Source organism: Eleutherodactylus coqui, chromosome 1 (assembly GCF_035609145.1).
Source record: "Eleutherodactylus coqui strain aEleCoq1 chromosome 1, aEleCoq1.hap1, whole genome shotgun sequence".
Lineage (NCBI taxonomy): Eukaryota > Metazoa > Chordata > Amphibia > Anura > Eleutherodactylidae > Eleutherodactylus > Eleutherodactylus coqui.
The window spans coordinates 403,547,693-403,561,170 of NC_089837.1; the positions used below are offsets into that span (position 1 = coordinate 403,547,693).

The 13,478-nt window shown below is 42.3% G+C and overlaps 1 protein-coding gene across 1 annotated transcript in view; it reads right to left on the reverse strand.

The window, feature by feature from the left end:
- Positions 1–522: 522 nt before the first annotated feature.
- Positions 523–13,478, reverse strand: part of CLDN10 (claudin 10) — a 30,131-nt gene continuing 17,175 nt past the window's right edge. The window contains exons 2-5 of the mRNA XM_066593046.1: positions 11,538–11,699; positions 8,317–8,398; positions 5,737–5,844; positions 523–690 (exon numbers count right to left, since the gene is read on the reverse strand). Of these exons, the coding sequence (XP_066449143.1) occupies positions 585–690; positions 5,737–5,844; positions 8,317–8,398; positions 11,538–11,699 (458 nt within the window). The 3' untranslated portion in view covers positions 523–584. The remainder of the gene's footprint in view (positions 691–5,736; positions 5,845–8,316; positions 8,399–11,537; positions 11,700–13,478) is intronic.

Genomic DNA, 13,478 nt, shown 5'->3' on the forward strand with positions numbered 1-13,478 from the left:
AGTCTTATCAATGATTCGGAATAGGAAACCAAGCGAGAAAACCATACACAGGCAGACTGTGCTCTCCTTGGGAAGAGACTATACCATCCCCATACCCACTCACCCTCTAGGTGTCTCCACACACTTTTTGGGTGCTCTCCTTAAGGGGACACAAAACCGCTTCTGATCCACGTCAAGAGATGGTATAAGGAAAACTAACATGCCTATTGCAAATTGTTCCAAATTTATTATGCCATATGTGCAATTTAGACAAATTCAGGCTGTTTTCTGTTCCCCTGAGGTTCCTAAATCACATTATTCTCTTACCACGTCCCCAGTAGGTTCAATATATTATTTCTCTATTACAATAACTTGGTAGAGTCAGTTTCTTAGCAAATGCAATGCCTTATAAGCTGTGATGATAAGAAACACTGAAGTCCAAACTGCATAACAAAAAAAGAACATACAATTCTCAAACACAAGAGGCGCTATATTAGCGTACTACAATAAATTGTTACATTTGTAAAACAAAGCTATCTCGTCATTTTTGTTTATTTCGTTCTTTCTACTTTTTTGATTTTTTCTGTTGCTTCAGCTAAAATATTTCAGACAAAGGTTCTTGAGTTATATTCCTCTGAGGTTCCACCGGTCACCTTCAGTTTTTGAATCCCTTTAGCTTGGATGTATGAATTCTTTTTGGATGATGCTGGCCTGAAGAGAAAAACAAATATTGTCTCAGTGTTATTCTATAAACAGTTGAAAGTTTCCCCTTAATGTGACTGTTCCTTTGACCTTCTGTTTTTTAGCAGCGGAAGTCTATTTATACTTTGTTGCCTAAAATATTATAGCTAAGTCACTTCTATTCTTTGTTTATAAGCTCTTTTCCATTAAAGGAGAACTGTGGAGGCATGGCAGTCACAATCAAGAAAGTGGAACTGGGGTGGCGTCTGTACATCAGCCTGGTCCACCTGATTGCATCTTGGGTGCTGTTGAATGCAGCTTTCCTATCACTGCAGAAGGTGTTTTAGGTGTCGTCTGTTGGAAATCTCTTGGGTCTCCTTTCATTGCAGAGCTTTCCTTAGGGGGTCGGCCATCAGGATTCCCTTGGTGAATCCTTTCACTGCAGAAGTTCCCTTAGGGGTTGTTGGGAATCCCTCAGTGTTTTATATTCCCCTTTTGTCTTCCCCTGTTTCAATATCCCCTGTGGTGTGTGGTCTGAGTGATCTAAAGGAAGGTGTGTTCTATAAACAGCCAATCAGTGATAATGGATGGGTATTTATTTGGGTCATTTATTCTGCCATGTGCATGCATAATGTTTGGAAGTTTGTCTGGTGTTATCTATGTTTGGTTTAAGTCTTGTCCTGTTTGTGCCACCCATCCGATGAGTCTAATTCTGTCTGTTTCCTACGTCTGATGGTAGTTGGATATCTGAGGTCTAATGTTCTGTCTGTCCCCTCCGCCCATTGTTGTGTGGACACTTGAATCCCCTCCTTGGTAATGTTATATGTGTATGTATTGGTAGTTTGTTGACATTATTACGACTTAGTTGGCATTTTGGTGACATCCATGGAGAGCATCATAGTTGCACCCTGCACGAGCACAAGAACTCCTGATCACAATTCCTTTGCATAAAGGTTGCATATCTTTGTAAACATTTTAAATTCATGATATATTCTTTGTTCAGATGGAACATTAACCCCAATTTCATCTGGAGTCCTGTTACCAGAGAGCAGTGTATTGTAGGAACTAAGGTTACTTTCACACTAGTTCCATTCTTCGCCTCTGTCTAAGGAGTCAAACAAAGAAAATTGGATATGGCGGACCTGAATGGCACCAGATAGATTCATTCACTACAGTGGAGTCCCACCCAGCTTCCAGCTTGTTCTCCGACATTTTCCCAGATGAAATAGTGCATCACACATGGTATTTTGTCTGAGGTTTTATGCCAGATCTGAGCTAGAGCATCTGAATGGAGTCTCCAGCACAGATGTAAATCAAACCTGAGATAATAGTTCAACAGTAATGTTAAAAGAAAACCTACGTTAAAAAGATTAGAGTAGACAAATAGCTGTGTCCTGAGAGCCTACACCCCCGGATTCTAAGGCAATTGAGCAATCTCATAAATAGACCTTGTTTGTTATATTTAAGGGCTCTATAGTGATGGATTCTGTTCCACTGGATTGGTGCATAGCAAATATGGTGCCACTATTCCAAAGATGAACTTGGATACTACAGGCTGGTAAGTATTACTTCTATTGTGGGTAAAATGTTTGGCAGGTTTATAAAAGATGCTATCCTGGAGTACCTCAACGAAAATAGCTGTATAACTAAATATCAGCATGGGTTTATGAGAGATCGCTCCTGCCAAATCAACCTGATCAGCTTTTATGAGGAGGTAAGTTCTGTATTGGACCGGGGAGGGTCATTGGATGTCATATATTTTGATTTTTCCAAAGCGTTTGATACTGTGCCACATAAAAGGTTGGTATATAAAATGAGAATGCTTGGTCTGGGCGAGAATGTGTGTAAGTGGGTACGTAACTGCTCAGTGATAGAAAACAGAGGGTAGTTATACATGGTAATTACTCTGGGTCACCATTTCTAGTGGGGTACCACAGGAGGCAGTACTGGGCCCTATTCTTTATTATATATTTATTAGCTACTTTGTAGAGGGATTGTATAGTAAAATATAAACTATGTAAAGTGATTAACACATGAGGACGGTTTATAGTTGCAAATGAATCTGGATAAGCAGAAGGCTTGTGCACAAAAGTGGCAAATGAGGGTTTAACACTGACAAATGTAAAGTTATGCACATGGACAGAGGAAATACATGTCACCATTACACACTAAATGGGAAACCTAATGGGCAAAACTGGTATGGAAAAGGACTTGGAGATTTTAGTTAACTATAAACTTTACTGGAGCAACCAGTGTCAGGCAGCTGCTGCCAAGGCAAATAGGATCATGCGGTACATCAAAAGAGGTCTAGGGGCACATGACCAGAACATTGTTCTTCCTCTTTACAAGTCACTGGTCAGACCACACATGGAATATTGTGTACAGTTTTGGGCATCGGTACTCAAGGACATATCAGAGCTTGAGCGGGTACAAAGGTGGCAACTAAAGTAATAAATGGAATGGGCGGACTACAATACCCAGACAGGTTATCAAAATTCATGTTATTTAGTTTAGAAAAAAGAGGGGTAACTTAATAACTATATATAGATATATCAGGGGACAATACAGAGATCTCTCCCATGATCTATTTATACCAAGGACTGTGTCTGTAACAAGGGGGCGCCCTCTAAGTGTAGAGGAAAACAGCTTTCTACACCAACATAGAAGGGGGTTCTTTACTGTCAGAGCAGTAACTCTCTGCCTTAGGATGTGGTAATGGCGAACGTGCTAAAAGAAGTGTCTGAGCATTTTCTTCTCTGTAACAATATTACAAGTAATAGCCACTGATTACTTCATTAGGGTCGTTGACCCAGAAAGCTATTCTGATTGCCATTTTGGAGAAAAATTGTCTTCTACCTCATAGTTTTATTTTTTTCGCCTTCCTCTGGATTAACATTGCAGGATAATAATTAACTGAACTGGACGGACATGTATCTTTTTTTAAGCCTTCAAGGGCCACTCTGGCAAAAACGCATATTTTCATCCCTGCATCCCTCACCTGACTGCCTATCTTACTCGGAATATTATCTATGTATATTACATTCACTTCCCTGCAGTACAGCCTTCTGTCTGATGCTTATGAAGCACCACCCTGATTTGTAGATGTATCCGTGCTTCTTCTTTCACTATTCTGTGCTAGCAACCCCATGATGCATCAGCATATCATCACATGAGCCTCTACATACTGTACCATCTCTGCCTGCTGGGAGGACAGTGCTATTACCATCTGTATTCTATTTTCACCCGAGGAAGCTATATGCCATAATTATACAGTCAGGAGGCTGAATTATCATCTCCTTCTTTATAAGGCCTCTTTCACACAAGCGTTTTATAGCGGCTATTTTGCTACGATAAAATGCTGGCCAAAAATTGTGCCCATCAGTTCAGATGCGCAATTCATGCGATTTTCGGCCACGATGTGGACAGACGAAAATCGCAATGCCAGTGTAAAAGAGCCCTTACAGGAGTCTCTAATCATCAGCAGTAACAGTTGATAAGAGTTTCTGGGTCCCCTTCTAAAGAACTTGTGTGGTAGATTCTATCATACAGGAATTATGCTGTCTGAAAAACTGACTAATTTGAGAACACATAAACCCAAATAAATCTCACATGGTCAGAATTGAGATCACCTGTTCCACCTGAGGAGAAGAACTCCAGAAGCTTCAGATAAAAGGGAATAACTAAACAAGGTAGTACTAGCTGATTTATATATATTGGGGGACTAGTTACATTGTAAGTGAAAAAATATTCACCAGGGTGGCTCTGTAAATACTATGTTACAATGGAAGTTACATTACAGCTGCAAGTATATATAGCTCAGTCTGAATGGGCATTGTAGTTGACAATATCTATGGATCCTACTACTGTTGGTACTACTACTAATGGGCAGTATTTTAGCTGGCACTATTGTATGGGCACTAGTAAAGCTGGTGCTACTCTTTGAGCACTTTATTATGGACAGCATTATTATATAAGATCTGTACTAGCTGTAAAAACTATGAGAACTTCTGTATGATTGGAACTATTGGTACGGATGTCATGATATTCATTTTTTGGTCACGAATGGTTCTATGGCATCTTTTACATAGGCAGATATTTTGCCCCGTATTTAGCGCCGATTAACAAAATAGACAAGAATACATGTCAGTTGGTGCTTGTTACAGATCATTGCTAGTATGGGAATGAAAGATTGTTAATATGATTGTTTACATTTGCAATAGCATGTCTCCTGTTTACATGTGGAAATGTGCTGTCGACAAGCAAGTGACAAATGAATGTTTGCTCGTATGTCTGATGATCGCTGACATATTTACATCGGCCGATGATTAGGAACTAAGGTTAATTTGCCGAATCATCAGATGTGTTTTAAGATCTTCCCCAAATCTATTAACGAGGTATTCCCACAATCGTAATGCTACCTCCTTGTACCAGTTTGTAAATATTATGTCTTTGCAATTCGAAGCTATTAGCCAAAATAAGTGGTTACTCTGCAATCACATCCCAAAATAACCTATATGATGCTTTTATTTGTACCTGGAGTCCCTATGTTATCTGAACAGGTGTGGCCTCACGGTCTTCACTTGCGCAGAACAGTACAAACCATAACGTGTGGGAGGGGATTGTAGTTTAGAAGTGTTAAATGGCAATCAAACCCCTCTATATGATCTGCCGCTGCAGAAATTAATGCAGCAAATGTAAAAGCAGATCAGGAGACAAAATAATAGAAAGACATCAGACAGTTATTGCCTGGCGGCAACTTTCAGTGTGTTTCCAGTAAATAAGCAGGTATGGGGGTTCCCAGAAATGGCTGATTCTTAGATGTTTCTATAGGTTTTGTGAGCAGGAAGATTGTTGGGAAAGTGACAAACATAAATGTTATATATACAATTGTCCCAGTGGAAGAACATTCATACTGTGGCTTTCTATTGATCCACATGTATTTTGGACCAGTGTGAACAATAATGACAGAGCATTTACCACTAATGACTGAGGACAATGTACAACGTGAACTGCAGTCTTTACTTCCATGGCCAACTTTACCTTTAACTGTATAACAAATGAGAACAATGCTGGTACCTTATCATAATGTGTTGAGCTGAAGTTGTGCAGCAAAAAATGAATCCTCCCACCAGGCACAGAACAGATCCGCTCCACCCGATAAACAGGGCAGCTCCAAGTTCATACCTGCAAATTACCAACATGTATGATTTAGATGTGTCCACTTCAGAATATTCCATATTTCAGGTCTATAGACCATATGTGTGTTACTGCAGGGTGGGAGTCATCTCTTATGCACCAACATTTGCTTTAGATGGTTAACTCCATTAAAGGCCAATCTTGGTGCTGAAAATTAATTACACATATGATACAGGATTGTTTTAGTTCAGTTGCATTGGAGGTTTTTCAAGCATGAATTGCTGGTTTAAAGTCTTATAAAGCAAAGGATGAGATTAGTGGCGCTCCAATGTGGGGTGGAGAAAGAAAGGCGCTTAATTATGAAGTGGAGTAAGTGACTTACCCCAGATGTAGCTGTACCCAAATGGTGGGGTAACAGTGTCGCCCAAATTGTCCAGACGATCAGATGATGTAAAGTGCAGGGTCCAAGGAACTGGTCAAGCAGACATCCCAGGAAGGGAGAGCATCACAGGGTGGCTCTAGGTATAGTATATACCAGAGAAAGCACGATACATGGATATTTACAAAAGAAAAAAACCCCTGGTGCTCCAGTTAATTGGTATATAGAAGGAGGAAAGATGGAATATAACTTACTTCGTAGGGGTGTCAATGCCCGTGACACCCCTAAAGTCCAGGTTAGCGTGTAGGATTATAGATGGAGTTCGTACCCCTAAAGTTCCAGAATAAAGGTGTTTATTTTATGTAAGTAAAATAAAATAAATTTTACGTAAATAAATTAAACGTAAAATAAACACCTTTATTCTGGAACTTTACGGGTACGAACTCCATCTATAATCCTACACGCTAACCTGGACTTTAGGGGTGTCACGGGCATTGACACCCCTATGAAGTAAGTTATATTCCATCTTTCCTCCTTCTATATACCAATTAACTGGAGCACCAGGGGTTTTTTTCTTTTGTAAATATCCGTGTATGGTTTAAAGTCTTGCTATAACATTTCAATGGGATTCAAGTCAGGACTTCGACTCGGCCACTCTAAAACCTTAAGGCCTTATTCCCGCGAGTGTTTTTGCAAGGCTATTTTGCTGCAATTAAACACCGGCTGTTAATTGCGACCATGACAAGCATTGGACTCCAATGCATTCATTCACATGGGCCATTTTTGGGCGCGTGAAAAAATCACAACGTCAAAACATCAAATCGCCGACCATTTTGTGTCACCGATTTTTCACACTGCGTCAGAAGATGGGTCTTGACTAGAGATGAGCGAACGTACTCGTTTCGAGTAATTACTTGATCGAGCACCGCGATTTTCGAGTACTTCAGTACTCGGGTGAAAAGATTCGGGGGGCACTGGGGGGCGGGGGGAGGCGTGGCGGAGCAGGGGGTAGCAGCGGGGAACAGGGGGAGCCCTCTCTCTCTCCCTCTCCCCCCCACTCCCCGCTGCAACCCCCCACTCACCCACGGCGCCCCCCGAATCTTTTTGCCTGAGTACGGAAGTACTCGAAAATCGCGCCGCTCGGGTGAAAAAGGGGCGTGGTCGAGTAGGTTCGCTCATCTCTAGTCTTGACATATCTTTTGATTTAAATCACTGGAGGGTCCCATAGACTCCTATGGGAGCTGAGAAAAAAGGTTTGGGGAGGGAATTTACCTGTGCCATCGCTCGGGAACAGCTGGCTCTATTTAAGCATTAGAACTCGTTACGAGGATTTCTGCCAACCAATGGAATTCTGTGCTGTAGCATTATTTCTAGAGATGAGCGAGCATACTCGCTAAGGACAAATACTCGAGCGAGTATTGTCCTTTTCGAGTACCTGCCTGCTCGTGAGAAAAGTTTCGAGTCGGGGGGGGGGGGGGTGAGTGGTGTGTTGCGGGAGTGAGCAGGGGGGAACGGGGAGTGGGGGGGGAGAGAAACCTTTCCCACCGCTCTCCCCCGCCGGCACACGGATCTTTTCTCACGAGCGGGCAGGTACTCAAAAAGGACAATACTCGCTCGAGTATTTGTCCTTAGCAAGTATGCTCGCTCATCTCTAATTATTTCCCCATGATACACCCGTGTGAATGGACGACAAAACACTAATTAATGGCGGGACTCGATCGCGGCTATTCTTTCTAGCTGTGATTTTTGAAGGCGATGTGGCTGGCATACAATCTCAGGGCTCGTGTGAATGAGGCCTAAGGCTGTATTTAAACAACTTATGTTTCTGTGCGAGTTCCGTTCGATTGTATTATGGATGGAACTTACACAGGAAAAGAACCTGTTATTGTCAGATCATTTCTGTTACAGAATGGGCAGAATGACTCTAACGTACACATTAATCAAACTACTAGTGAGAATAAGATGATCAGATAATAGCCACACATACATATGTAAGTAGTGGGGTATAGTCTGCTGAGCTCTAAGAGAAACAACAGGGAATTTAAAGTCTCTTCGTAAGTTTGGATGGCTCCTGCGTTACTATACATGATACACAACTGTAGTTTTATCACATCTTACTAATATTCGGAAAGCGAACTTACTTTGCTGTTACGTGTGTTGGGTCAAAGAACTCCGCAGTGGTTTTATGTGCATAAAGGGAGCAACCGGCCAAGGAGCTTACACCTGAAAAACATCACAATAATAAATACCTTAATGTTCTAAACGGCCATAAAACACAGGCGGGATAAAGGCAGGGCTGATACCTTTCAGTTTGTTTATTAGTCAGTTAAAGGGGTTGTCTCACGGCAAACATCAAAATTTTACATTACCCCATTCCCCCTGTCACCCCCCTGGCATAAAATAGCAATTTAAAGCGGTTTTTAAACCGCTTGCTACTCACCGATCCGACGAAATATGGAGTTATAAAAATCTTCTCCCTAAGATGGCCGCCGGTCCTTTCCCAGGGATGCACTGCGGTTTTCTCCCATGGTGCACCGCGGGTCTTCTCCCATGGTGCACCATGGGCTCTGTGCATTCCATTGCCGATTCCAGCCTCCTGATTGGCTGGAATCGGCACACGTGACGGGGCGGAGCTACGATGACGACGCGGTGACAAGCTCTCCGGCACGAGCGGCCCCATTCACCAGGCAGAAGCACGGATTGCGCAAGCATGTCTAAAAACGCCAGAAGACATCGGAATTAGACGGAGCCATGGAGACGGGGACGCCAGCAACGGAGCAGGTAAGTGAATAACTTCTGTATGGCTCATATTTAATGCACGATGTACATTACAAAGTGCATTAATATGGCCATACAGAAGTGTATACCCCCACTTGCTGTCGCGAGACAACCCCTTTAAGAGCCTAGAATTACATAATATTTTTTCAGTTATGAGTGCTACATTACTGGATGCGGTAATTGCTCCAGCGATTTATTCTAATTGCCTATTAGAAGTCTAAAAGGGACTTTTGAGGACACATTCAAATTTCAGTATTTTGTCAGTATTTTTCACCCTTTTTAAAAGGTTTTCCCACAATAAAAAAAATGAACTGCTGGCACAGCACAAAATAGGAAAAGAAAGGAGTACTTACCTATCTTTAGCTCCCAGGAAACAGCTGAATGGCTCCAGCAACTCTCCTGGTATGGATGTCCAGCAGAAGTCACACTCCTGGCATCATGAGGATATGAGCACTAATGCCAGAAGAATGGGTGGAGAAACTGTGACCCCTGATTGGCCACAGCCGTCACCTGACATCCGCTGCACGTACATACCAGGAGGGTTGCCATAGCCATTCTGCTGGGGACTGAAGAGATGATTATTACCTCTTGAAAACCCCTTTAAACCAATATCATGATTGATTTTAAGAAATAAAAGTACAAAAGTGTCCATTATATTTTTCTATATTTAGGATCCTCTTGTTGGGCTGAACGAATCAATGAATTCAGTTATGTGGCATATTCCAACTAAGTGCACAGGTATTTGGCAGGAGAATAGTTTGAGAGGAGTCCTAGAAAATTGGGCTTTGTGAAGCAATTCGGTACTTTGGGCATGACTCTTGTGAAGTAAACAGGATCCAGGAAATAGCGAATAAATCGCTGTGTTTTGCTGTGTTTTATTCAGTTACGTTTTGTAACATTTAACGCTAAGCACCGCCTAATGTTTGTCTGCAACAAATAAGAGTTGAAGCACAGGGGCACAGCTAAAGGCTCATGGGCCCTGGTGCAAAAGTTCAGCTTGGGCCCCCCTCCCACAACTACTTTTTATCGCTGTCATCAATGATCCGCCCAGTTAAGGACACAGGGGCCCAAGATATATCCCTCCCCCCAAAAATTATACATATGATAGCATATTTATGACACCTTTTCTAGCACCTTAGGCTTAGATACAGCAGCTCAGCTCTAATGTTCTTTTAAATTATAGTGAGATACCAGTTCTACACATTGATAGTGATTACAGTGTAGTTACCTCCTATGATCACAGGTGGCGTCTCCCCTGATTCATGATGTCGACTTACTCTTTTCTTCTGTATCTGGGTCCAGACCGCAATGAATAATTTTTTCAGCCATGACCCATCTCTGTACACTCTCACTATCCTGCCACTACTGCAATAAACCTCTCAGTGCCACTTTTTGTGCATAACAAATAGTGCCTCCACACAATAATAATTCCCTCATAATATCTATCAAAAGAAATGATGACTCCTTTGTGCCCACAGTAAAAGTGCCCTCTTTTGTGCCCTCACATAATACTACTCCTTTATTCCTCACATAGTTATAATTATACTTTCTGCCCACCACAAGGTAATAATGCCCACTTTGTGAACTTGAAAAGTAATAATACCCCCTCAAAGTAATACGCTATCTGTGCCACTCAAAATAGTGCCCCCTCTGAGCCCTCTCAAAGTCCTAAAAACTTCTGAAGGTAGTAAAAATGTTCCCTCTGAGCCACCTCAAGACAATAGAACCCCTATGTGCCTCCTAAATAAAAGTACCTCACCTGAGCTTCCCCACAAGTAAAATTGTCCTCTCTTAGCCTTCTTAAAGTAAGAATCTCTCTGTAGTCCACTAAGTAAAAGTGTGCTGTATCTTCTATGCCCTTCAAATAAAATTGTTTCCTGAGTGCCCCAAGCAAAAGTGCGCTCTCCGAGTTCCCTCAAGGTAATATAGTCCCTCCATGCCCCCTGAGTAAAAGTGCCCCCTCTGAGCTGCCTTGGAGTAAGAGCCCACCATTCCAAGTATAAGCACATCTTCTGAACACACACACATTTATCCAACAGAGTATTTGACAGATCAAATCTCATCAGCATTCACGCTGCTGTGTCGGGCTATGCATCTCTGTAGATAGCATAGCCCCACTCCTCCCCCACCTCCTGTTCTGTATATGAGCTAAATACTGGACATGGGAGCAGGAGTCAGGATATGCTGTGTACAGAGAAGTATAGCCTGACACAGCAGCATAAATGCTGAAAAGGTCTGATCTGTCAATTGTTCTGCTGGACTGAGATGTGCAAGTGGGAGCACAGGCGCTGGCAACCAGCTGAAGTGCAGCTACAGTGGCAAGGAGGACATCTGGTGCCTGTTCACAATTGTAACCCCTATTAGCTATGCCTTTGTAAAGTCACAATAACCAATATGACTCAGTATTTGCAGTTGTGTTCCATAAAGTTGAATTGTTTACACTAAATATGGTCTGCAGTTGTCTTTAAGGGAGAACTACTTGTGGGTCACCATGTTACAGGTTTCTGATATGGATTAGCATTGAAGTAGATACAAGATCCAACTAGTTTTAGTTATCGCATTCTCATACAACCATAACCATTACCTGATAATATAAATAGTATTCCAGCCAAACAGGCAACTTTCGCTTTCATTTGGTCATCACCTCCTATCCTTGTACATTCCATTCCAACAAAAGCAAAAACCGTCCCGAAGAATCCCAAGCATATGGCTATAATCATGAGTGCTCTGCAGGCTTGCAAAAATCCTAGGGGTTAGAAGGAAGACAAAATAGTCACATAGGTTGAAAAAGGGGCATTACCTTCTAAACTATAGACTATCTGGTACAGGAAAGGTAAAACAAACTCCCTAGGGAAATTGAGTCAATGTATCCTCACAGCTTCAATGAAAATCTGTTGATCAAGAAATATTTTGCACTTTGTTATACTGGTTTGAGCTCCTCCACTATTAAAGGGGTTGGCGAAATCCAATTTTTTTTTTTAACTTTCCCCCTCATTCTGTTAGTCATTTAAAAAAAAAAAAATCACTTACCTGCATCCCCGTTCGCGCAGCATCTTCTTTTCTTCTTTTAAAGATGGCTGCCGGTCCTTTCCCATGGTGCACCGCGGTTTTCTCCCATGGTGCACCGCGGGTCTTCTCCCATGGTGCACCATGCATTGTCTTCTCCTTCCTTGCGTTCCACTGCCGATTACAGCCACCTAATTGGCTGATCGGCACCACATGACGGGGCGGAGCTACGATGACGACGCACAGACCAGCTCTCCAGCGCGAGCACACAGCAGAAGACCGGACTGCGCAAGCGTGTCTAAAGAAGCAAGAAGACACCGAAATTAGGCGGCTCCATGGAAACAGGGACGCCAGCAACGGAGTGCGTAAGTGAATAACTTCTGTATGGCTCATATTTAATGCACGATGTATATTACAAAGTGCATTAATATGGCCATACAGAAGTGTATAACCCCACTTGCTTTCGCGGGACAACCCCTTTAAACCCCCTGGAATTTTAGGAATAAATGGGACTGTTGGCAAAAGTGCTGGTGACAACCATGTACGCGTTTCGGGGTAAACCCATTCATCAGTCATGTTGGGAAAAACAGAAAATCATGTGCGGAGATAACTGAGACTGTGACACCAGAAGATAAGTGAAAGTACACTTACTGATGAAATAGTTTACCCCCAAAAACAAGCACGATTGTTACTACTGGTGTTAACTATAGGGGATGCAGGGGATGCGGTTGCGCGTGGGCCCAGGAGCCTTAGGGGGGCCCATAAGACCTCTCTTTTCCATATAGGGAGCCCAGTACTATGAATAAAGCATTATAATTGGGGGGCCCTATTACAGGTTTTGCATTGGGGCCCAGGAGCTTCAAGTTACGCCTCTGGTTGTCACAATGGGTCCATAACTCTGCAGCCACAAGAGTGATGTTTCTCCCAGCATGACTGTTGAAGTGGTTCACCCAAAAACACATGTTTTGCCGGCTTTTAATTTACTAAATAAAAGAGAAGTTGGATATTTCATCCTATTGTCTCACGCCTTTTATTGGAGTATTGCGCCAAGACATCAGCTTTATTTTTTGCATATCTAGTCTGCCCACCATTGTTGGGTTTACCTGGCTGGCAGCATCCCCACCACCTACTTTCTATAACCCTCCTCAAGACTGTTAGAGTCCTGGTTATATACCTCGGTCTCAAGCCTCTGAGATTCCTTTGGGCTTGTTCCACCCCCTTCCTTTCTTACTCTCTGGATTTACAATAAAGCACAGAAAGAACTTCCTATGGGCAGCTCTAAAACCCCATTTACATGTAACGATTATCGCTCAAAATTCTTCTTTTAACGACCGAAAATGATCGATAATTATAATCAATACATGTAAACATGGGCATCGTGCACTTTTTGTATTTTATAAGCCTCACTAGAGCTGGGTGCTAGATATTCTTCTCTCTAACTGCTACATTTTATATGCTAGTCCTTACGCAAGTCGTGCAATTCCCACGCTCGGCTATCCCACTCGCATATGAAACACAT